Source organism: Coregonus lavaretus, assembly GCF_964263955.1.
Source record: "Coregonus lavaretus genome assembly, chromosome: 11".
NCBI lineage: Eukaryota > Metazoa > Chordata > Actinopteri > Salmoniformes > Salmonidae > Coregonus > Coregonus lavaretus.
The window spans coordinates 43,551,446-43,576,515 of NC_139998.1; the positions used below are offsets into that span (position 1 = coordinate 43,551,446).

At 45.5% G+C, this 25,070-nt stretch overlaps 1 protein-coding gene across 2 annotated transcripts in view; it reads right to left on the reverse strand.

Annotated features, from left to right (window-relative positions):
- Window positions 1-24,737, reverse strand: part of LOC311137237 (tropomyosin alpha-4 chain-like) — a 31,891-nt gene extending 7,154 nt beyond the window's left edge. The window contains exons 1-4 of one of the 2 annotated variants that reach the window (XM_084171619.1): window positions 24,697-24,737; window positions 24,317-24,453; window positions 22,746-22,871; window positions 345-478 (exon numbers count right to left, since the gene is read on the reverse strand). In XM_084171619.1, coding sequence (XP_084027745.1) covers window positions 345-478; window positions 22,746-22,871; window positions 24,317-24,430 — 374 coding nt within the window. In that variant the 5' untranslated portion in view covers window positions 24,431-24,453; window positions 24,697-24,737. Of the gene's footprint in view, window positions 1-344; window positions 479-10,967; window positions 11,439-22,745; window positions 22,872-24,316; window positions 24,454-24,696 lie in introns of those variants that run through there. The other variant, XM_084171620.1, reaches the window with a different exon arrangement.
- Window positions 24,738-25,070: the final 333 nt, after the last annotated feature.

The window sequence follows — 25,070 nt, forward strand, 5'->3', positions numbered from 1 at the left end:
GGACACACAGTAATGTCAGCAACACCCAAGACACACTCAATTTCAAGTATAATTTACACAGCCCACCCAATATGGAGGCACATTGAATTGTTTTACACATTCAAGATGGCTTTCCGGGAAATATCGCTTTCAGTACGCTAATGAAGGGGCTGGTCATTTGCTAGCAATGGACATGGCGTCAAAACCTATAACAATAAAGAACCATCAAAGCAAGCTGCATGTGCCTGGTACTATCCAATGGGCCTCAAACCAGCAGGAAAACGGGCATATAAATATAAATATGCGGTCAAATTAAAGATGAAAGATTGTAAATACATCAGTTTCTGTGGCTGGCTGGTACTGACCTCTCGCTCTCGTCCGCAGCCTTCTCGGCCTCCTCCAGTTTCTGCAGCGCGGTGGCCAGCCTCTCCTGGGCCCGGTCCAACTCCTCCTCCACCAGCTGGATCCTGCGGTTCAGACCCGCCACATCACCCTCCGCCTGGGAGAAGAGAGGGGGACGAGAGGTCAAAGGTTAGACAGATATCAGGGTCACACTGACACAGTAATGTGTTGTACTAGAAAGAAGCACATCCTGCTAAGAGGATGTTTCATGGATGGAATCCTCACATGGTCTCTCCTATCATTGCTATGCGGATGACTCAACTACTTTTCTCCTTCCCGCTTCTGACACCCAGGTGGCGACACGCATCTCTGCGTGCCTGGCAGATATCTCAGCTTAGATGTCGGCCCACCAACTCAAGCTCAACCTTGACAAGATGGAGCTGCTTTTCCTTCCGGGGAAGGGCTGCCCACTCAAAGACCTCTCCATCAAGATTGACAACTCCACGGTGTCCCCCTTCCAGAATGCAGAGAACCAAAGCGTGACCCTGGACAACACCCTGTCGTTCTCTGAAAACATAAAAGCAGTGACTCGCTCCTGCAGGTTCATGCTCTACAACATCCGTAGAGTACGACCCTAGCTCAGACAGGAAGTGGCGCAGGTCCTAATCCAGGCACTTGTCATCTCCCGTCTGAATTACTGCAACTTACTGTTGGCTGGGCTCCCCGCTTGTGCCATCAATTACTGCAACTTATCCAGAACGCTACTGCCCGCCTGGTGTTTAACCATCCCAAGTTCTCCCATGTCACCCCGCTCCTCCGCACACGGCAAAAATGCCTTTTGTGAACTAACATTCGCACTTTACTTCTCCCCATTACTAGCTCTGACTTTGCTGATAGCTACCTTATTGAGGAAAAATGTACTTACTATGACTGTGATGTGGTTGTCCCACCTAGTTATCTTAAGATGAATGCACTAACTAACTGTAAGTCACTCTGGATAAGAGCGTCTGCTAAATTACTAAAATGTTAATGTAATGGAAGCCATCATATGGAGGTTAAAGACATCCTCAGTCACCCATAACCATGTGTCAGGATCCAAGGACAGGGGAATGCACAAAGAGCCCATATCCTCTCCATGATCCCTTTCCTGTAGTCAAATGACCAAATCGCCCTCTAGTGGCCTCATGGGTGTAATATTATTTAACTATTTTTTAAACATTTTTAGTCATTTAGCAGACGCTCTTATCCAGAGCGACTTACAGTTAGTGAGTGCATACATTATTTGGGGAAACGAACCCACAACCCTGGCGTTGCAAACGCCATGCTCTACCAACTGAGCTACATCCCTGCCGGCCATTCCCTCCCCTACCCTGGACGACGCTGGGCCAATTGTGCGCCGCCCAATGGGTCTCCCGGTCGCGGCCGGCTACGTCGCGGCCGGCTAGAGAACCTGGATTTGAACCAGGATCTCTAGTGGCACAGCTAGCACTGCGATGCAGTGCCTTAGACCACTGCGCCACTCGGGAGACGTTTAATTAATTTGATTATTAATATATATGATTTATCACGCAGAAAATCCAGAGTTTCTATGTCAAACGGTTTTGTTATATTTCAGTCTTCTGTGATGTATATAAAGTGCAATATTGGGATGTAAACCCAAAATGTCATACATTTCAATTCTATATCTGACATTCACAGTGTCTAAAGTGAATTGGAGGCAGATGGAAACATTCAAATGGATAGAAGCCGGAGTCTTTTAAGGTCAGTGGGTTTAAATGATGAATGAGCAGTGAACAGAACTATTGATTCCATTCACTGGAATCCATTTCTGATTTAAGACAACAGAACTGGGTCACACAATGGAATTTTTTGGGATGCTCTTTGCTTTCTATGAACTGGATTGTTTATCAAGTAAACAGAAAAGCAAACATTTATTTCCTCTCTCAGTCCATAAGCATATCCACTTCCCAGGTAGTAGGACTACTATTTAAACACATAACTGATTTCAGACCAGTACAATGGAAGCTCTCCAGCCAATTCTGACTCAGGTCTTACTACTACTACTCCCACAGTTCAATACAGCACCCACAGGCCTGCCCCTGGCTGACCATTACCAGACCCAGCTTACACAACTAGGCCTCAGGCCTAGGGCCTGGAAGAGAAGCGCCACAGAGATAGAGATGGGGGTTACTGTTGGAGAAGGAGCATACATAGAGAGAGCTAACAGAGGACAGAGGAAAAGGGTAATTAGGAGTTATTTGTACAGAGTGAGTGCCATTCCATTCCATTCTCTCATGGGCTGGATATTTCAGCTCTGCTCTGGGCTGGGATGGCTGTGGGAGAGACATAGCTTCCTGCTCTGCTCAGGGCCTGGCGGTTAGTCAGCACTCTCCTTTCTATGCCTCTCGTTTGCTTTCTCTCAATCTATCTTTCAGGCCTGACTGACACCCCACCCATCCTCCCCCTTCTCCTCTCTTTCTCTTCCCCTCTCTCCCTAGTTAATAAAGAAGCATGTGCTTAGAGAGGCAGTGGAGGCAGGCAGGAAATGTCCGTTATATGACTGGTTGATGGATCAACAGCCAGCCAGCTAAAAACCAATTGAATCCAACGAGACAATGAGCGTTTTCTAGATTGGGGCATAAACTGACCACAAAATAAATCATTGTGGATAATATATCATCCCCTAACTTCTTTGTGGGATTTTATGGATATCAGATCAACTGCCAGACAGTTAGAAAGAAACCAGGCCTGAAAAAACAGATACAGTTATGAGGCAATTACTGTCTGGAGAAAGCCTCCACACATAAACAAACAATTCTATTCATGAGCGCAGGTCAGTTAGGTATGGATGTCTGTATGTGGCTGTAAAACACCTTCAGATACAGACAGGCAGTCAGTTAGCAACAGAGCTACAATAGCTTCCTGAACAGTTGAATGGCTGTTGTGTTGACAAAAAATCAGCAGCATAGAAACATGGTTACTAGCGGATTTACCACTAAAACAATGAGCGATAAAGTTGAGGCACTAGTTTATAATGGCTATCTAACATCAGACTTTGATTATCATGTGGGGAAATCTCCCCCAGACAGTTCTCTGTGTGTTTAAAATATGCTTGTCCATCTACAGATGTAGGATCTTCATTTGATCACCCTATTGCAGGAGAACCTTTCTGCAATGCAGGAAATGTAAAACTTGTAGTGTATTTGAGGTTTAAAAAGGCTTCAGACAAAAATGTCCATTAATTATAATCAGCATAATAATTCACATTTCCTGTTGCTGCAGGATTATTTTCCCGCTGTAGCAAACTGGCTCAAATTAAGATCCTACATCTGTATACAGTATGTCCCGAAGGTAATTCATTCAGCCATGTCGAGGGAACCAGGCATTCTTCTGTGAGACACATGACGATGGAAGGTACTTGCATTCAAAAACGGAAGTCTCTCAGGGTTGGATGGAAGAAGCATTTTGTTGTTAGTTAGTTCAGCTGCACAGTAAATAATCTATGGACCAGGCCCATACCATACTCTGGAGACTTGAAAAGTACCCTAAAGAAAAGTATGCAAATATCATAGCTAATTACCAACTAACTGTCATAACAACTTATAGGCTCACCCTATACAGTACATGAGCACATTCCTGTTATTTAAACAAAAATGTAAAGACCCTCTTTGAGAGAAAGGAAATGGAGTAGGTTTAAAGGGGGAAAGGTAGAAAACAGACAGGAAACCAGCCCACACTACATCCTGTCCTTCCTCCCTCCCCTCTTTCTCTCTCAGTCAGTTCAGGGTCAGAGGAGAGCGCTTTCTCCCTCTCTCTCTTTCCCTCTCTCTCGCTCTCTCCCTCTCTCGCTCTCCATCTCTCTCCCTTTCCCTAGCCATGCCCCTTCCTTAGTCACACAGCATTCTCTGGCTGCCTGAGACACACCTTATATGGTAAAACATACTCGAGAGAATGTTTGTGGTGGATTGCCAGAAAGATGTTAGAGAGCAATCACACACACCAAGAGACAAACACACACAGAGAAAAAAATGCTTAAATGAAACCATCTGTAAGCACTAGATTCAGGAAAAGGAAAGAAACCAAGCTAAAGAGGTGATCTGTTAGCTCTTCCTCTCTCACATATAAATAAGATGATCCAATTATGAATGGAAGATAGGAAATGTCTAGTGAGAAACTAAACAGACTAACGTTACACTAATGGCATGTATATTATTATGTCATGGCATTAAATATATCAACAATATTGTGTTCAGAATGAAAAGTGTCAGTAGCTAGAGATGTAGGATCATAATTTGAGCCACTTTGCTACAGCAGGAAAATAACAGGACATTTTTATTATTATGTGGATAATAATTTATGGACATTTTTGTAGGGGTTGATTCCTTTTTTCGTAAGGGAAAATCAGGTCTGAAATTTCAAAGTGTAAATTACAAACTTCAGAAGCCTTTTTGGTCCAGCCTTTTTAACTCCTAGCCATTAGCTTCTATATATCTGCTGTACCAGCTGAATGTGTTCTGTTGTATTGAGGCCGTTTGAGGCTAGCTGGCAGCTGATGACACAATGACGCCCCACTGACACTAATAACCCACTGCCACAGCATCCTTAGCAAGCGCCGGCCGCTCACTACAATACGCTTGATGTTCCACCAGCATCTGGAGCGCTAACTCGCTGAATCACTCACTTTGTCCCCGGCTCTGCACAAAGTTCTATCTCCCTCCCTGTGGCCACACGGCCAGCTTTCTTTACACTGTTGAGACTTTATATCAATACCAGAGCTTTTTCATTGGCCGTGATTATGTAAATGCTGAGCTACAGACAGGGATATACCATTTAGCTTTTCTTTTTTTTTTAAAGCGACTAACAACAGTGACTGAATACATTTTCGTATTGATGGCCCCAGCGGGAATCGAACCCAAGACCCTGGCGTCACTAACGCCATTATTTTACGAACCGAGCCACAAAGAACCAAGGAGGTGAGAGTGAGACATGCATTCATTAGAAAACACATTCCTGTTGTCGCTCTCATCCTGTCGAGTCATAGGCATTGAGAGGGAGGGAGGGCTACAGCACGTCAGGAATCTAATTATTGCTTCATTTGAGGACAGTGGGGTAATGAAGAGCATAAAGATTGGGTTTCTATGGAAGTGTTCCAGGCTGGCGCTGTGTTATAGTGCTGGTCCAGTCCTGTTGTGATCCCATCTGTTAGCAGAGACTTGACATGCAAAGACAGCCTCATATAAGCAGGCGTTTCAGGAGGAGATATGTAAAGGCAGGCTATTAAACATCAGCCACGTGCTTCTAATGCAGTGCCACACGCCTTTTCAATGCAAATAGGACGCTAATTGAACAGAGTGGTCAACTCCATCGTATTTCAGCCACATTCAGACCCTGTCCCATTCCTCATCCTGACTTAAGCCAGCTTCAGAGTGGAGAAGGCTCATTGCTCACTGATTTGTTTGTGGGTCTGAGAACATGGGCAAAACAAAAGCCCTGAGCTTCAGCAGGGTCTCGGTTGCTAGCCAACACCAGGAAGTAGTGCGGGTATGGAAATAAGGATGCGAGAGCTCAATTGGGTCTTAAACCTTGAGCCTTGCTGACAGCAAAGACCGGAGAGTTAAGTGCCAGCAGGTCAAGTAAACATTCCGCTTGTGAAACTATTTACTGGTTTATATATTATGGCGAACCCCACAACTCTAAAGCAGTGGACAAGCTTAGGCCTGTCACTATGCGTGGCAGTGGGAGCCCTTGTCAACACTAAGTAAGTACAAGCCAAAATCCACTACCTCAAATACTGTACTTCCAAGTTCCAAGGGAGTGCCCTGTGCCCAATGAATGCCAAAATGTATTACTGTTAAACTTACATTTGAATAGTCGTGATACTCCCATGGAGAAATCCAAAGATGGAAAAATGTTGGCAGTGGAACCAGGAAGTAATTATTTACATAGCATGCAATGTATCATGGTGCTATTTGTGGCAGGAAAGCACTGGCTAATTACCAGACAGGCCAGTCAACAGATATATGCCTATTTGGCATTCACTGTAGACTACTGTATATTTACTGTCAAAAGCATACAGATCTAAGCAAACAAATTTGATTTAAAACTTGGTGAGAGGGATAGACTGCCTAGCTAGCAGATTTGGTTCCTTGGAAGTTGTGGGAAAGTACGTTTTTGGTATCCCATTGGCTCTGGGAACAAAGCCATAGGTTTCCTGACAGGTAAAACTGAAAGTTTTTTTTTAATGTTCTGAGAACAGAAGTGAAACATTTTCCTGTTCTGGGAATGTAAATGTTTTGGTTGCAGGGAGGTTTGGAGAACGTTTTACTATGGTTCCCTGAAAGATTTCCTGAGAGGTTTTATTAACATTATGAGAACGGAAATGATAGGTTATTTGAAGGTCATTAAATAACGTTTTGAGAACATGTTTCAATAAGACTTTTAATCAAATCACATTTTATTTGTCACATGCACCGAATACAACAGGTGAAATGCTTACTTACAAGTCCTTAACCAACAATTTAACTAGGCAAGTCAGTTAAGAACAAATTCTTATTTACAATGACGGCCTACCCTGGCCAAACCCGGACGACGCTGGGCCAATTTTGCGCCGCCCTATGGACTGGAATCGAACCAGGGTCTGTAGTGACACATCTAGCACTAAGATGCAGTGCCTTAGACCGCTGCGCCACTTTTATTGTGGCACGGCATCAGGGAGATTCAAACCTATGATCTTCTGTTCTTTATCCATGGAATTAGTCCCCTGTGCCACCAAGATGGAGCTAGCATGGCATGTTTTTTTTTACTCATACAAAGCTGTTCATTTTAGTCTATTCAAACAGACCCAATTTCAAAGGAAACAAGCACTCATTAAGATCAGGTGTGGCCAATTAGTGGGCCACACCTGTGGTTTTTATGGAAATGTTCTTAACGTTCTGAGAACGGAATGTATGTTTTTAAATAACCTTCTTAGAATGTTCTCTGAATGTTATTAAAGTGTTCTTGTTGTTTTTATGGAAAGTTTTCTTAACGTTCTCGGAACAATTTGAGAACATGACTTTAAATAGAACCATGAGAAACCCTGTAGGAAACGTTATGCTGAAGTACTGGAAATTCCCATGGAAGAACGTTGTTTCTTTTTTTCACCCCCTTTTTCTCCCCAATTTCGATCCAATTACGATCTTGTCTCATCGCTGCAACTCCCCAATGGGTTTGGGAGAGGCGAAGGTCGAGTCATGCGTCCTCCGAAACATGACCCGCTGCTTCTTAACACCCGCTCGCTTAACCCGGAAGCCAGCTGCACCAATGTGTAGGAGGAAACACTGTTCAACTGACGACTGAAGTCAGCTTGCAGGTGCCCGGCCCACCACAAGGAGTCACTAGAGCGCGATGAACCAAGTAAAGCCCCCCCGGCCTAACCCTCCTGTAACCCAGACGACGCTGGGCCAATTATGCGCTGCCCTATGGGACTCCCGGTCACGGCCGGTTGTGACACAGCCTGGGATCGAACCCCAGGCTGTAGTGATGCTGCAACACTGCGATGCAGTGCCTTAGACCGCTGCACCACTCGGGAGGCCAAGAACGTTGTTTCTTAATGGTCTCTGAATTATTTGAGAACATTGTTCCTAGAACATTACCAAAATTGAAATTAAATGTAAGCATGTTTGAACTTTTAGGAAACGTTCTGTTAAAGTAATGAAATACCAAGAAAATAACATTTTTTGTCTATCCTGCACCATTCCCAGAAAGTTATGGGAAGGTTTTATGCAAAATAACCATAGGACAACCACGCTCATATGGTTCTCTGAACGTTATGTGCTAGCTGGGTGGGGTCTGCTCTTTACACTTTTATAATAAGTGATTATAAATACCACATTATCCTATATAAGTATTTTAATAAGAAATATTTGCAGCACCAAAGTCAGTAGCCAACTTCACATAGCAACTGGTTTCTCATTTAGACCGCCCACATAATCAGGATGAGCCAGGCCTGGGAGAAATGTCCAGCATCTGCTTATCTTCCTGCTGATGTGGGCTGAAGCTGTGGCACAGGAAGTGTCGGAGTGGAGCCGGCAGGCAGGCAGTATCCTGGGCCTGTTCCTCAGGGGCAGGGAGTAGAGAGAAGCTGCATCTAACCGCTGATACTGGGTCAGATACTGTTTCATCCCCCAATGGTTAAGGCTAGGACTGGGGGTAGGGTAATCTGATCCTAGCTCTGTGGTTTGAAGCAACATGGTCTATATCGAGCCAGAGGCAGTCCCTCCTGGAAGGGGCTGGGAGTGAAGCTAGCTCAGCTTGGGATAGATATCATCCCTCTCCTCTACACACATAGAATATGGATAATAATCTGAAGTAGGCCTATAACCTCCAACCTAACCTAAATACTGTGAGAACTGTTGATATGAATATACAGAATCTCAATGAAGCACACGTCGCTCCTCAAGTATTTCTTTTTTTTGTGATGAACTTTATATTTCATTTTGACATTTTCCTTTTTCAGAGGGGGGTTACAGGTACAAAAACAATCAAATAAATGCATACAAAGATAACCCCGACCCATTCCCCCCTCAGTCCCCATCCACTCGCCCGCATCCTCCCTCCCCATCCGGAAACCATACTTCCCACCCTGAAGAAAGCATGCCTCCCACCCAGCAACCGAGGTTGCTTATCAGTCCCTCTCCCAGCCATCCATCCCCTGTCTCCTCTTAGATTCCCCCCAATCTCCCCCCACCCTGCCCAGTGGACCTGAATGCAAAGAAAGCAACAAAAGTCTAAATAAATATATACTGTATAATTGGTTTGTATGTGTGGGGCTTTAGCTGAGATTGTTCTTTACAGAGTAAAGTATTTCTTGATTATCATTCCATGGTGGTTCAACAAAGGCAGAGGGTGTTGTGTGAAGTTAAGTTACGCCTTGCAAGACAAGAATGCCACTTCACTCCAAAATAACATCAAGGCATTCGTTTTAGGCCAAAAGAGTCTCCCTGTTTTAACTATTCAAAAGACGATTCATTACCTCAAGAAAGACAACAATGTTCCCTCTTTTGTGCACCTTGTTCCAATGAAAGAGTTTGTTGTGCCAAGAAATCACCCTGGTTTGCCCCAATTATTCACACATGGGCCCATACACCCTTGAGGTAGCCACACAATTGCTCACTCAAGACTCAACCACTTCAAGTACTTTCATCCTTGAACACAGACTAATGGTTTGAGTTTGACGGGATAGTTTGGGATTTTGGCAATGAAGCCCTTTATCTACTTCCCCAGAGTCAGATTAACTTGTGGATACCATTTTTATGTCTGTGTGTGCAGTTTGAAGGAAGTTGCTATCTAGCGTTTGCACAATTGCCAACTTAGCGCAATGACTGGAAGCCTATGTAAATTACTAACTTCAGAAGCCTTTTTAACGCCTAGCCATTAGCTTCTATATATCTGCTGTACCAGCTGAATGTGTTCTTCCAGTCATAACGCTAGTTATCATTGGTTTGTGAAACTACCTCTAACTTCCTTCATGCTGGAGAGATATAAAAATTGTATGCACGAGTTTCTGACTCTGGGGAAGTAGATAAATCCCAAACTATCCCTTTAAGAGGTACCTTTCAAATGTTTTGAGGCTGAGAAGACCGACATGATGTAAGGACTGAGTCTGTGACTGAATAAACTGTGAATGTAACAGCAGCCAGGTTGCAGACTTGGGGTCAATTCAGGGGATGAATTGAAATTCATTGCAATAAATGAAAATGTAGCCAAGCCTGATTCTTAAGCTTCTCACAGACCAACTATGGCCTCCCTGCTGTCCAATCATGAGTCAGTACTCTGTCACCAGCTCTATCTAATGAGCCCTGAGGTTCTCTTCTATATGCATCATATGTCAGTGAAAGCTGCCTTGCCACAAGGCCTATAGCTATCCATCAAACATCCCTCTTTCTTTTGCTTCCTTTGATGGATTGCTCTGAAATGAAGGGGAAACCCCTCCTTTAGCCAGATCCTCTCATTATCTCACCTCTTACTGCCTTCCCAATCAAGACCTGACAACTCAATCTCTCTACTCTCATCAGGCCCCCCACAAGTAGCCATTTAATGTTTCTATTGCAAATATGTTTGATGATTCAGACATATTTCAAAAGGAACAGCATGTGAAATACTTTTTGAACCATCCAGCTATTTTACAATAAACTTAAGTTCGTACAGGCCGTCCAGATTTACCAATTTTATATACTAACATCTTGTTCCAGTATTAGGCTTATACAAACCAAAATTAGGCCTTATTATTAAATGAAATAGCCTAGTTACAGCTTCCTCCTTTATAATGAAAAGGAAATGTCCAAAGAGAGAAAAGGTCCATATATTTAGGCTATGAAAATATATGTCAATAGTGGACTTTCTAAGACAAAGATGGATGATTCCTACTCTAGCCCACCTCTGTCGATTAACAGCCACGCGCTAGGACCTTTAGGAATTCAGCCTTTTATGGAGATCATTGTATGTCTTCATCACTACCGGCAGATCAATGAATTAACGTGTACTTTCCACACTATTACAGAACAAAACATTATAACAGACTTCGTCATGAGGAGAATGACAGGTAAGAGAAGTTTCCAATGGGAGTAGACAGAGAGAGGAAAAAGATAAGTATTCGATTGTCTCACTTTCTCCCGAAGTTCTCGTTCCCCATCCAGTTCTCTCTGTAAAACCTGGGCTCGGTCTTCTGCATCGTCGGCTTGCTGTTGCAAACACTGGATCTTTCTCTTCACAGCGTCCAAAGAATTCAAACCTGCCATTCTCGTACTATTCGTTACTTTTGGTATCTAAAAATTTTATATTGTGCAAAAGCTGCTTTGGTCGATTCAAAACAGGATATAATAATAGTAATCAGTCTTTGGAATGGACCGAAATAGCAGAATATAAATCTTCTCAAGTGCAATAAGAAAAGTTGTAGAAGGCAATAGGTTATCCAGGTGGTTATTTAGTTCAGCCTCAGCCTAAGAGTAGCTTAACAAAAGTATTAAAATATATAATTTGGAATGAAATATATATGAACGCATTAGCGAAGTCAAGCGTTCTAGTTTTGAAAGGCAGATAAAAAAAGAAAGAAGGAATGATGTGGAAAGTTCCTCCAATCCAGAGAAGTGTGATTCAGATGAGGTCACGGTTCCAGGATAGGCGGGGCGTGCCCGTTCTGCGTGATTCTTGCCGGTGTAGGCAAAGGGAACTTTCAATAGAAATTCAATGAACAGCTTCAATGACAAGAAATCAATACATTTTGTAGCCTATAAAGAGTCTTATGTACGTTAACAGTTGCCAATGCCATGGTAAATAACGTATGTTCTTCAAATGCAGGGCTTCAATTCAGTCACCAAACAGGAAATCCAGTCCAGCAAACCTGAGGCTAAAATGTGACACATTTAAGTGCCTATAAATAGCTCCTCTCTCTGGTTTGATATGGAAAATTCATACTTGACCTTTAAGAGATTAATCTGAACAATATTCGCAACAGTTCCTTCTTATTATGTTGTGTAGTATCTATTACAGTGTACAAAAAAATCCAGGTTTTATCAACAGTTGTCAGATCAAAGTCTAAAGCGTTTGATTTTAGGCTATATGTTGTGGTGTTTTCGTGTAGCTCTGTCTATTTGTATTGGATACTGTAACTTGATTGTTGAATACCTCATCAATATGTGTGTGGGTAGCAATACACAAAGCAATTCATATGATTGAGTTGTCTCTATACCCCAGCCAGCAGACGGAATCAGCAGGTTTTGATTTATGGTGTCTCGGGTGAGTGTCTGTTGTGGAAATGTAGTCGGTATAGCTTCAGCTCCAGCTCTGTGAATGCCTATGTGAATTTCCCACCGGAAAAGCTTGGAGCATTTATTTCATTAGACACAGGAGTGTGGGCCTATCTGTTTGCTTTAGCTGCATTCCTGACATTCCAGCACTGCTGCTCAGCCCTGCTGCTCCACAGCCCTTATCAGTAACAGGCCTGCAATACACTACCACAAGACCCTTATTCACTACAGCCCATTCTCTCATAATGTTACCATGCCCCACAGACACAAAGGACATACCACACGCTTCAGGTTGGAGTTCCCCCTAGGCACTGATCTAGGACCAGCTTACCCTCCCTAAAATGCTGATGTTAATCATTAGGTGGGAAAATTGACCTTAGACCAGTGTCTAGGGTCAACCTCACCATATGTTTACAATGCCCCACAGACACAGGCTAATATTAGCAATACCACACAGGATAGCTGTTGTCTGGCGTATAGGGTAGTTATTCCCTACCTACTCAAATGCTTTGGCTGTGTGAATTCAGATGTGTAATGAGTTGACTGCTGCCTCTAATAAATGATATGTGGCGGAGCATTCAGCAGCATGTTTTCATGGGAAGCCTGGCCTAAATTTCTCAGAGCTGCCATGTCAGTCCTGCCTTCCTGGGCCTGGTCAGCCATGTCCTCTCTCTCTCTCTCTCTCTCTCTCCCTCTCCCTCTCCCTCTCCCTCTCCCTCTCCCTCTCCCTCTCCCTCCCTGTGCAACATAACAGTGGGTTTCTCTGGGATATCCGGAATCCCAAACAATACGGTCTCCTAGTGGAAGTTGGGGCACAAACGGCTCAGATAATCTGACTTTTTTGTTTGATCTACAAACCGCTATCTCTTTCCTTAGAGATTATTTTTGAACGTGTTACAGGAACTGTATTGTTACTGCTAATTGTTTTCTTTGCATAGATTGTTTCTTGTATAAAGATTGTTACTCATTATTTATTTCTGTCTGCTTGCAGATCTCAGACACCAGGCCTACTGTGTTCGGGAAAATGAAAAAGTGGGTCTGGTGTGAGAGATAATATCTCATAATGACAGCAGGATAACATCATTCTAGCCACAGGCAAAACAGACACTGCCTCTCTTTGATGAACAGTCATGCAGAGAGCACATAACTAATATCAAAACCTGCCTTTCCTCTTATGAGAAGTTGGTGAATTTCTACATTTTAATAGATCATTTTATTAGATCATCAGATTGTGGATATTGAAAAACAACAATATGGGCTTATTCTTACTCAACATAAAAAATACCCATCAAAGGTATGACTAGCACACCCCTGATCCTATATGAAACCCTGACGAAGGCCATGCAGCCCAAACGCGTCGGATTACAAAAATATATTGTTTCTATTGAACATGCCATACTAATAAAGGCATTTTAATTAATTATATGAAGAGTGCCTTGGTCCTCCTTTCTTTTTGATGACCAATTCACCCCTTTGACCAAAGAGCACCTTCTGTCTACCAACATTTACTATTGTGTACCTTAGTAGCGCTTCCCTTCCTCCTCTTTCTACATATACTATACAGTGTTTACCAGCATTCCTGTCTGTTAACCAGTGCTGCTGTGTTTGGGTGGAACATAGTGGCTGAGTGTGAGTATGTATGGGGAGTTAGTGTGCTCATCTTTCAAGACTAGGCGCACAGGAATGATACAGTGGGGAAAAAAAGTATTTAGTCAGCCACCAATTGTGCAAGTTCTCCCACTTAAAAAGATGAGAGAGGCCTGTAATTTTCATCATAGGTACACGTCAACTATGACAGACAAATTGAGAATTTTTTTCTCCAGAAAATCACATTGTAGGATTTTTTATGAATTTATTTGCAAATTATGGTGGAAAATAAGTATTTGGTCACCTACAAACAAACAAGATTTCTGGCTCTCACAGACCTGTAACTTCTTCTTTAAGAGGATCCTCTGTCCTCCACTCGTTACCTGTATTAATGGCACCTGTTTGAACTTGTTATCAGTATAAAAGACACCTGTGCACAACCTCAAACAGTCACACTCCAAACTCCACTATGGCCAAGACCAAAGAGCTGTCAAAGGACACCAGAAACAAAATTGTAGACCTGCACCAGGCTGGGAAGACTGAATCTGCAATAGGTAAGCAGCTTGGTTTGAAGAAATCAACTGTGGGAGCAATTATTAGGAAATGGAAGACATACAAGACCACTGATAATCTCCCTCGATCTGGGGCTCCACGCAAGATCTCACCCCGTGGGGTCAAAATGATCACAAAAAATCCCAGAACCACACAGGGGGACCTAGTGAATGACCTGCAGAGAGCTGGGACCAAAGTAACAAAGCCTACCATCAGTAACACACTACGCCGCCAGGGACTCTAATCCTGCAGTGCCAGACGTGTCCCCCTGCTTAAGCCAGTACATGTCCAGGCCCGTCTGAAGTTTGCTAGAGTGCATTTGGATGATCCAGAAGAGGATTGGGAGAATGTCAGATGAAACCAAAATATAACTTTTTGGTAAAAACTCAACTCGTCGTGTTTGGAGGACAAAGAATGCTGAGTTGCATCCAAAGAACACCATACCTACTGTGAAGCATGGGGGTGGAAACATCATGCTTTGGGGCTGTTTTTCTGCAAAGGGACCAGGACGACTGATCTGTGTAAAGGAAAGAATGAATGGGGCCATGTATCGTGAGATTTTGAGTGAAAACCTCCTTCCATCAGCAAGGGCATTGAAGATGAAACGTGGCTGGGTCTTTCAGCATGACAATGATCCCAAACACACCGCCCGGGCAACGAAGGAGTGGCTTCGTAAGAAGCATTTCAAGGTCCTGGAGTGGCCTAGCCAGTCTCCAGATCTCAACCCCATAGAAGATCTTTGGAGGGAGTTGAAAGTCTGTGTTGCCCAGCGACAGCCCCAAAACATCACTGCTCTAGAGGAGATCTGCATGGAGGAATGGGCCAAAATACCAGCAACAGTGTGTGAAAACCTTGTGAAGACTTACAGAAAACGTTTGACCTGTGTCATTGCCAACAAAGGGTATATAACAAAGTATTGAGAAACTTTTGTTATTGACCAAATACTTATTTTCCACCATAATTTGCAAATAAATTCATTAAAAATCCTACAATGTGATTTTCTGGATTTTTTTTCCCTCATTTTGTCTGTCATAGTTGACGTGTACCTATGATGAAAATTACAGGCCTCTCTCATCTTTTTAAGTGGGAGAACTTGCACAATTGGTGGCTGACTAAATACTTTTTTCCCCCACTGTATACAAACTCTGATCTCCTCCCAGCAGACAGGCCTGATCAAAGCACACTCACAGCTGGCACTGGGGCAACGGGCCAGCCATATAACTAGAACAAGTAGAATGTATATCAACATTCAAAACAATGGCATGTGGTGGGTAGCTGAGTACATTGCTGGCCATATTTGGTGTAGGCCTCTTAGCACAAAGGCCCAGGTCCCAACCAATGATGTATATAAACCCTGGATTGCTGATGCTATGTATTGGCCATTGAGAGGCTTTGAAGCCGCCGGTCGACCATATTGGCACTCCCCAGTAGGAGCAGTGTCATAATTCCCATAAAACCTAGTGGTCAAACAGGGAGATGGTTTTAGAAACTCTTAAAATAAGGGCTGTGTTTTGTGTAGGCTTATCCTGGCGTGACGGTTTGATAACTATTTAAATCTCTCTCGGACAAGGTAACTTTTATCAATATATTTGGCTCTATTTACTCTCAGTTTCGAAAATACTAATTAGCATCAAAGTAGACATCATGCAAAACTACAAATCCCTGCCAGCTCCTGCACGTCATCTCTAGCTGACACCTTTGCTAACAGGTATTGTGTCAATTTAAACTTGCACAAGACAGTTCACAGAATTATAAATTTAAAGAAATGTTGCCAGTTTATTCATTACTACATTTAGCTAACATTAGATAGTTAATCCAGAGATTCTTACATTTGTCTCGATTCGCCAGTCTCGTCCAGATCATCATGGCATTTTTAGTTCTTTATGATAGCCACATTAGCAGCTAATTGGCTTTTCATTATTGGGGGTAAATACAGGCAAATATGTTGATAAAAAGTCACCTTATCCTAGAGAGATTTACATGGTTATCAAAACGTCATGCCAGGGTAAGCCTACACGAAACAGAGACCTTATTTTAAGTGTTTCTAAAATCCCCTATGGGAACAATGAATGGTGGAAAAATGATAGGAGCCATTTCCATGTTTGACCGCTAGGTTTTATGGTTATTACGACTCATACTGTGGTACTCTATGGGAATTCATGAAATTCTACAGTATTTCAATCAAATATTACAAGGACAATGTTTTTGTTGTAGTGGGGACAGTTACCTTAGTTATCTAAAAATATTGTACTTTTAGAAAATGTTTCTATATATATTGGTTTTTTAAATGTTGATGTTTAGCTCACATAATGTAATTAAAACGTATTCATGAAGGTGTCTGTAATAGAATACATATGGCAAAAACGAATGTAGACATTAATAAATGCATTTCTATAGCTTCCAAAATATTATTTACAATGGTGGAAGAGTGCCAAGATGGAAGCACGGGGGCTTCAACACAGTCATCTAGTGTATACATAAATCATTGATCCCAACAGGTGGGAGCCATTCCACTAATGCTCAATACTGTAAAGGAGCTGATCGTGGACTACAGGAAACGGAGGGCAGAGCACGCCCCCATCCACATCGATAGGGCTGTAGTGGAGCGGGTCTAGAGCTTTAAGTTCCTCGGTGTCCACATCAATAAGAAATTAACATGGTCCACACACACCAACACAGTTGTGAAGAGGGCATGATAGTGCCTCTTCACCCTTAGGAGGCTGAAATGATTTGGCATGGGCCTTTAAGTTCTACAGCTGCACCATTGAGAGCTTCTTGACTGGCTGCATCACCGTGTGGTAAAGCAACTGCAAGGCACCCGACCGCAAGGCATTACAGAGGGTGGTGTGTATGGTCCAGTACATCACGGGGGCCCGAGCTCCCTGCCATCCAGGACCTCTATACCAGGCACTGTCAGAGGAACAGCCAAAAAATTGTCAGAATCCAGCCACCCAAGCCAGACTGTTCTACCAGTGCACCAAGTCTGGAACCAATAGGACCCTGAACAGCTTCTTCCCCCAAGCCATAAGACTGCTAAACAAGACTGCTAAATAGCTAATCAAATGGCTACCCGGACTACCTGCATTGTCCCTTTTTTGCACTAACTCTATGCACAAAAACTGGACTCTTCCCACACACTTACACATACTTACACTGACACCCCAACACACAGACACACACACACACACACACACACACACACACACACACACACACACTACATACGCCCACACACACACATAACACGTTGCACACACATGCATAATGACACCACACACACTTGCACACTTTCACACTCACCACATACGCTGCTGCTATGGTCTATTATTTATCCTGTTGCGTAGTCACTTTACCCCTACCTATATGTACATAGCTACCTCAATAACTTTGTACCCCTGCACATCGACTCGGCACTGGTGCTCCCTGTATATAGCATGTTATTTTTACTTGTTATTGTTATTCGTTATTCACTGTGTATTTATTCCTCGTGTCACTATTTATACCCTTAAAGTTTTAGACAGTGGCCAATAGGCTATTGTGGCTATTTGAGCATAATGTAGGCCTACCAACAAAACCAATGGAGCAAATCCCATAAAATGTTCACATGGAAATAGCTTTTGATTTCTATGATATACAGTGCATTCTGAAAGTATTCAGACCCTTTTACTTTTGCCACATTTTGTTACGTTACAGCCTTATTCTAAAATGGTGTCACACCCTGGCTCTGGGGAGTATATATGTTGAGCCAGGGTGTGTAGATTCTATGTGTTTTTGTTCTGTGTGGGAGTTCTAGTTGTTGATTTTCTATGTTGGCCAGAGTGGCTCCCAATCAGAGGCAACGAGTGTCAGCTGTTGCTGGTTGTCTCTGATTGGGAGCCATATTTAAACAGTCTGTTTCCCTTAGTGTTTGTGGGATCTTGTTTCCGTTTGGTTTGTTTCCGTGTTAACCGTAGGACTGCACGTTTCGTTTATTGTTTTGTTGTTATATTATCACTAAAGATAATAAAGTTTAGTATGTTTGCAACTAACGCTGCGCATTGGTCTACTCTCTACGACGAACGTGACAGAAGATCCCACCATACCAGGACCAAGCAGCGTGTCCAGGAGCAGGCAGCCTGGACGTGGGAGCAAATATTGGACGGGCAGGGGTCCTGGACCTGGGAGGAAATCCAGGCCGGGATGGATCGCCGTCCATGGAGTGAGACGGTAGAGGCGCGACGGAGAGAGGAGCAACGGCGTCAACAGTGTCGTCGTCGGACGGACGAGAGGCAACCCCAAAAAATTTTTAGGGGGGGGCACATGGCATGGACGACGGGGCTGCTGGAGGCATATAAGGGGCGAGTTCAGAAGGCCACCAGGTTACGGGAGCCATTGGTGAGAAGAGGGAAGGAAGATGTAGAGGCACGGCGAGAGGTACTGAGGTGTATTGCCAGTCCGGTCCGGCCCGTTCCTGATCCCCGTTTAAGGCCAGTGGTGTGTGTTCCCAGTACGGTCCGGCCTGTTCCTGTTCCTCGCACCAAGCCCACGGTGCGCGTCGCCAGCCCGGCCCGGCCTGTTCCTGCTCCTCGCACCGAGCCTACGGTGTGCGTCGCCAGCCCGGCCCGGCCTGTTCCTGTTCCTCGCACCGAGCCTACGGTGCGTGTCGCCAGCCCGGCCCGGCCTGTTCCTGCCCCTCGCACCAAGCCTACGGTGCGCGTCGCCAGCCCGGCCCGGCCTGTTCCTGCCACTCGCACCAAGCCTACGGTGTGCGTCGCCAGCCCGGCCCGGCCTGTTCCTGCCACTCGCACCAAGCCTACGGTGTGCGTCGCCAGCCTGGCCCGGCCTGTTCCTGCCACTCGCACCAAGCCTACGGTGTGCGTCGCCAGCCCGCCCCGGCCTGTTCCTGCCCCTCGCACCAAGCCTACGGTGTGCGTCGCCAGCCCGGCCCGGCCTGTTCCTGCCCCTCGCACCAAGCCTACGGTGTGCGTCGCCAGCCCGGCCCGGCCTGTTCCTGCCCCTCGCACCAAGCCTACGGTGTGCGTCGCCAGCCCGGCCCGGCCTGTTCCGGCTCCTCGCACCAAGCCTACGGTGCGCGTCGCCAGCCCGGCCCGGCCTGTTCCTGCCACTCGCACCAAGCCTACGGTGCGCGTCGCCAGCCCGGCCCGGCCTGTTCCTGCCACTCGCACCAAGCCTACGGTGCGCGTCGCCAGCCCGGCCCGGCCTGTTCCTGCCACTCGCACCAAGCCTACGGTGCGCGTCGCCAGCCCGGCCCGGCCTGTTCCTGCTCCTCGCACCAAGCCTACGGTGCGCGTCGCCAGCCCGGCCCGGCCTGTTCCTGCCACTCGCACCAAGCCAGGGGTGCGAGTCGTCAGCCCGGTACGGCCCGCTCCTGCTCCACGCACCAAGCCAGGGGTGCGCATCGTCAGCACGGTCCGGCCCGTTGCTGCTCCACGCACCAAGCCAGGGGTGCGCATCGTCAGCCCGGTCCGGTCCATTCCTGCTCCATGCACCAAGCCAGGGGTGCGCATCGTCAGCCCGGTCCGGTCCGTTCCTGCTCCACGCACCAAGCCAGGGGTGCGCATCGTCAGCCCGGTCCGGTCCGTTCCTGCTCCACGCACCAGGCCAGGGGTGCGCGTCGTCAGTCCGGCACAACCCGTGCCTGGGTCACCGGTGCCTGATCAGGTACCGGTCAGCTGCTCCACAACGGAGCTTAAGCAATCCGCTCCTTCGTTGTCCAGTCCAGCTCCAGCCTGCGGGACCAGACCGGACCAGGGGCGCTACGGGGGGATTATTGAAGGGTGGTGGTCAAGCCCGGAGCCGGAACCGCCTCCGAGGAGGAATGCCCACCCAGCCCTCCCCTGTTTGGGTTTTGTTGAGGCGCGGTCGCAGTCCGCGCCTTTGGGGGGGGGGTACTGTCACACCCTGGCTCTGGGGACTCTATATGTTGAGCCAGGGTGTGTAGATTCTATGTGTTTTTGTTCTGTGTGGGAGTTCTAGTTGTTGATTTTCTATGTTGGCCAGAGTGGCTCCCAATCAGAGGCAACGAGTGTCAGCTGTTGCTGGTTGTCTCTGATTGGGAGCCATATTTAAACAGTCTGTTTCCCTTAGTGTTTGTGGGATCTTGTTTCCGTTTGGTTTGTTTCCGTGTTAACCGTAGGACTGCACGTTTCGTTTATTGTTTTGTTGTTATATTATCACTAAAGATAATAAAGTTTAGTATGTTTGCAACTAACGCTGCGCATTGGTCTACTCTCTACGACGATCGTGACAAATGGATTAAATACATATTTTTCCTCCTCATTCTACACACAATAGCCCATAATGACAAAGCGAAAACAGGTTTTTAGAAATGTTTGCAAATTAAAAAAACAAAACAAACAGAAATACCTTATTTACATACTTATTCAGACTCTTTGCTATGAGACTCGAAATTGAGCTCAGGTACATCCTGTTTCCATTGATCATCGTAGAGATGATTGGAGTCCAACTATGGACATGATTTGGAAAAGCACACACCTGTCTATATAAGGTCCCACAGTTGACATTGCATGTCAGAGCAAAAACCAAGCCATGAGGTCGAAGGAATTGTCCGTAGAGCTCCGAGACATGATTGTGTTGAGGCACAGATCTGGGGAAGGATACCAAAAAATGTCTGCAGCATTGAAGGTCCCCAAGAACACAGTGGCCTCCATCATTCTTAAATGGAAGAAGTTTGGAACCACCAAGACTCTTCCTAGAGCTGGCCACCTGGCCAAACTGAGCAATCAAGGGAGAAGGGCATTGGTCAGGGAGGTGACCAAGATCCCGATTGTCACTCTGTAGGAGCTCCAGAGTTCCTCTGTGGAGATGGGAGAATCTTCCAGAAGGACAACCATCTCTGCAGCACTCAACCAATCAGGCCTTTATGGTAGAGTGGCCAGATGGAAGCCACTCCTCAGTAAAAAGCACATGACAACCCGCTTGGAATTTGCCAAAAGGCACCTAAAGATTCTCAGACCATGAGAAACAAGATTCTCTGGTCTGATGAAACCAAGATTGAACTCTTTGGCCTGAATGCCAAGCGTCACATCTGGAGAAAACCTGGCACTATCCCTACGGTGAAGCATGGTGGTGGCAGCATAATGCTGTGGGGATTTGTTTCTGCGGCAGGGACTGGGAGACTAGTCAGGATCGAGGGAAAGATGAATGGAGCAAAGTACAGAGAGATCGTTGATGAAAACGTGCTCCAAAGCGCTCAGGACCTCAGACTGGGGCGAAGGTTCACCTTCCAACAGGACAACGACCCTAAGCACACAGCCAAGACAATGCAGGAGTGGCTTCAGGACAAGTCTCTGAATGTCCTTGAGTGGCCCAGCCAGAGCCGGACTTGAACCCGATCGAACATCTCTGGAGAGACCTGAAAATAGCTGTGCAGCGACGCTCCCCATCCAACCTGACAGAGCTTGAGAGGATCTGCAGAGAAGAATGGGAGGAACTCCCTAAATACATGTGTGCCAAGCTTGTAGCATCATACCCAAGAAGACTTGAGGCTGTAATCGCTGCCAAAGTTGCTTCAACAAAGTACTGAGTAAAGGGTCTGAATACTTATGTAAATGTGATATTTCAGCTCTTTATTTTTAATAACTTTGCAAAAATTTCTAAAAACATTTTTAAAAACCTTGGTCATTATGGGGTATTGTATGTAGATTGATGAGGATAAAAATTTAAAAAGTGCGTCGCAGCATGGCGTTTCTTCTGCGCAGCAGTCCTGGAGGAAGTGCGGGGCCGCGCACGTGCGCAGCTTAGAGGGAACATTGCCCGTAAGTAAGCATTTCACTGTTAGTCTGCACCTGTTGTTTGCGAAGCATGTTACAAATATTATTTGATTTGATATTGAACAATTATCTAACAGCATATTATAGCCTTGGTAGGGACTTCTTATAACAGAGCACCTGTGTTATAGATGGACTATTACAGCACTGTTCCTCAAATAAGCAATATTAGCTCGTTTTTCTTAGTTGGCTCTTTGGTTTATACATTTTCTAAACAAACGTAACCATCTGAGTGGCGCAGTGGTCTAAGGCACTGCATCGCAGTGCTAGCTGTGCCACTAGAGATCCTGGTTTGAATCCAGGCTCTGTCATAGCCGGCCGCGACCGGGAGACCCATGGGGCGGCGCACAATTGGCCAAGCGTCGTCCAGGGTAGGGGAGGGAATGGCCGGCAAGGATATAGCTCAGTTGGTAGAGCATGGCGTTTGCAACGCCAGGGTTGTGGGTTTGATTCCCACGGGGGGCCAGTATGAAAAATAAAAAATAATGTATGCACTCACTAACTGTAAGTCGCTCTGGATAAGAGCGTCTGCTAAATGACTAAAATGTAACTTGGGGGCCTGTGGTTTGGTTAATGAGTGTGTGGGTTAGGGTCTGCCCCAAACATACTTAACCCACACCCCCAACCTCCTCCTAGTCCCCTTCCTCCAATCACAACCCAATGGGCGTGTGATAGGGGCTCTACCCAGGGTGCTTTGCTTCCCACTCACGTCTGCGGCAGTTTTCTCAGACTGTTCCAGTTTTTCCTGGGCGTCTTTGAGGGCCTCAGAGTATTTGTCCAGCTCATCTTCAGTCCCCTTCAGGTTCTTCTGCAGGCTCAGCAGCTTGTCTTCCAGCTAGAGCAGGACAGATGTTTGTTAGTTAATAGTGAACACAGTTAGCTCTCTCTGTCACTCACCCACCCACCCACCCACACACATATACACACACACACACACACACACACACACAAAGCAACAGTGATGAGATGATAAGTCTATAATGTGCATGGTGACTTCCCTTGGGCTGTTGAAAGCGGTGTTCATTTTTTGTCAGAACTATAGAGCGCTGGCATGCAGAGCCTGCACACACACTGGGGGCTAAGTAGTCCCTAACCAGAGTTCCCCTCTGTGCCTGTGGGGCTCTGAAGTGCTTCTGATAATCCCACTGGATTCCACACGGCCTAGCTCTCTGTTGTCTAAAAATACAGCTGCGGTTGACACTGTGTTCTCTCAGGCGATGGAGACACCTGTCAGGCACTTGGATGGACTCCCGTACATATGCCCTTGGTCTATCAGTGGTCCCCAGCAAGACTCCTCTGCTCCAGCCATACCTCTCCAGAGCCCCATCACAAACCTCCAAACTCGGGGTGAATAGGCTCTGGGGCCTGGGCTCTCCGTGGCTGTGGAGGGTGGAATTGTAGGACCACGACCACCCCTGGGCTTATCCTGATTTGAGCCGAGCCTTGTTGTCAACAGACCATCCATCAAGATGACGCTGCATCCAGCACCTATTTGTCCTTTTTTCTAAATACGTTTTTTCAGTTGGCATCAGTTTAGTCCAAGCCTGGGGGATATAGTACTCAGATCATCATGAATCTTTGGACTATGTAACTAAAGCCATACTCAGAGGTTATACTTGTCAAGTTCCAGTGGTACTGTGTGTTGTCCATTGAAGGAGTTGTCATCCTGTCCTCTTTCCCTCCCAAGGCTGCTGTGGGCTGTTGGTAAGGAATTTTTCCTCATATGTCAGCATCTTCATCTTTCAGAGAGTCATTTGTTGATTTAACCCAACCTAAACACTTTCACACTGAGCTGTGCTCTGGTCAGCTGCAGCTATTACAGGTATATGCACACTGGATCAACTTTGATTCTCTAATCAACTGACTTGGTCTTACATCTTCTATCTTCACTAACAATACATTTGCTAACACTATAAATCTTTGATTTAGGTCCACATTTTAATCAAACATATTTGCATTGGATTAATTAAATAAACTGTGATGTGTTTACACCTCATTTTCTCAGAAATACGTCTGGTATGGAACAAATGTTTAGATTGGCTTACAGAGTCTAGAGCAGTATGAGACAACATCAGAGCCCGACATGGTTTCAATTTAAGCATCATCATCATCTAACTCGGATATCTCTTGTGAAAAGTTGTGCAGTGCTTTAAACTCATCATACCTTTTGATTAAATCCTGCACTTTATCCTTCTGTAACTGTCTAAGTGCCATTCTACTGTGTCAACTGAATGGTGTTTTATACTGTAGATCCATCGGCATGTCTCTTTCTCAACTCACCTGCTTGCACTTGTCCTCTGCTGCCTTCTTGTCGGTCTCAGCCTGCTCTGCACGATCAATGGCATTCTCCTTGTCCAGCTTCAGCATCTGCATCTTCTTCTTGATGGCCTCCATAGTGCCTGGTTAGAGTGTGCTCACTAAGAAGAGAAATGTAGCTGAGAAAGTTGTGTTACCCCTGTAGTTTGAGATAGAGCCTGTCCTGTGCAGTAATGGAACAACCTCCACTAGATCCTGATTCCACAAGTCAGAGGGCTAGAGAAACAGACAGAGGTAAAGAAAGAGGGAGAGCGATGGAGTGAGACAGAGGGAGCACGCGCAGCACAGAAGGATACAGACTTGAGCCTAGGGCTGCTGTCAATGCTTTAAACTCCCAACCAAACCTGAGTGTAGTCTCCGATGCTTTCCTCTCCCTTCCTCTCTCCCTCCATCCGTCCATCCATCCCTCCACTCACCACTTTGCCCCCCTCACCAGACATCCCCCCCACCCCACCACCCCACCACCCAATCAAACCACTCATACGAGGCCTTTCTAAGGAATGGCTTGGACCGCTGTAAACACTCACTCACACAGCAGCTCTCAGCCAATCTCCTTATTTGGGTTGCTATGTTTTCACAGAAAAAAAGACAGATCAGACAGGAGAGAGAAACACAGGGCCTAATTCCACATTTAACCCTGTGGATGGAAGAGTTGACATATAACGTTTAACACACCTCTTGTCCTGCTCAAGAATAGGTTTGGCTCTGTTATGGGTGA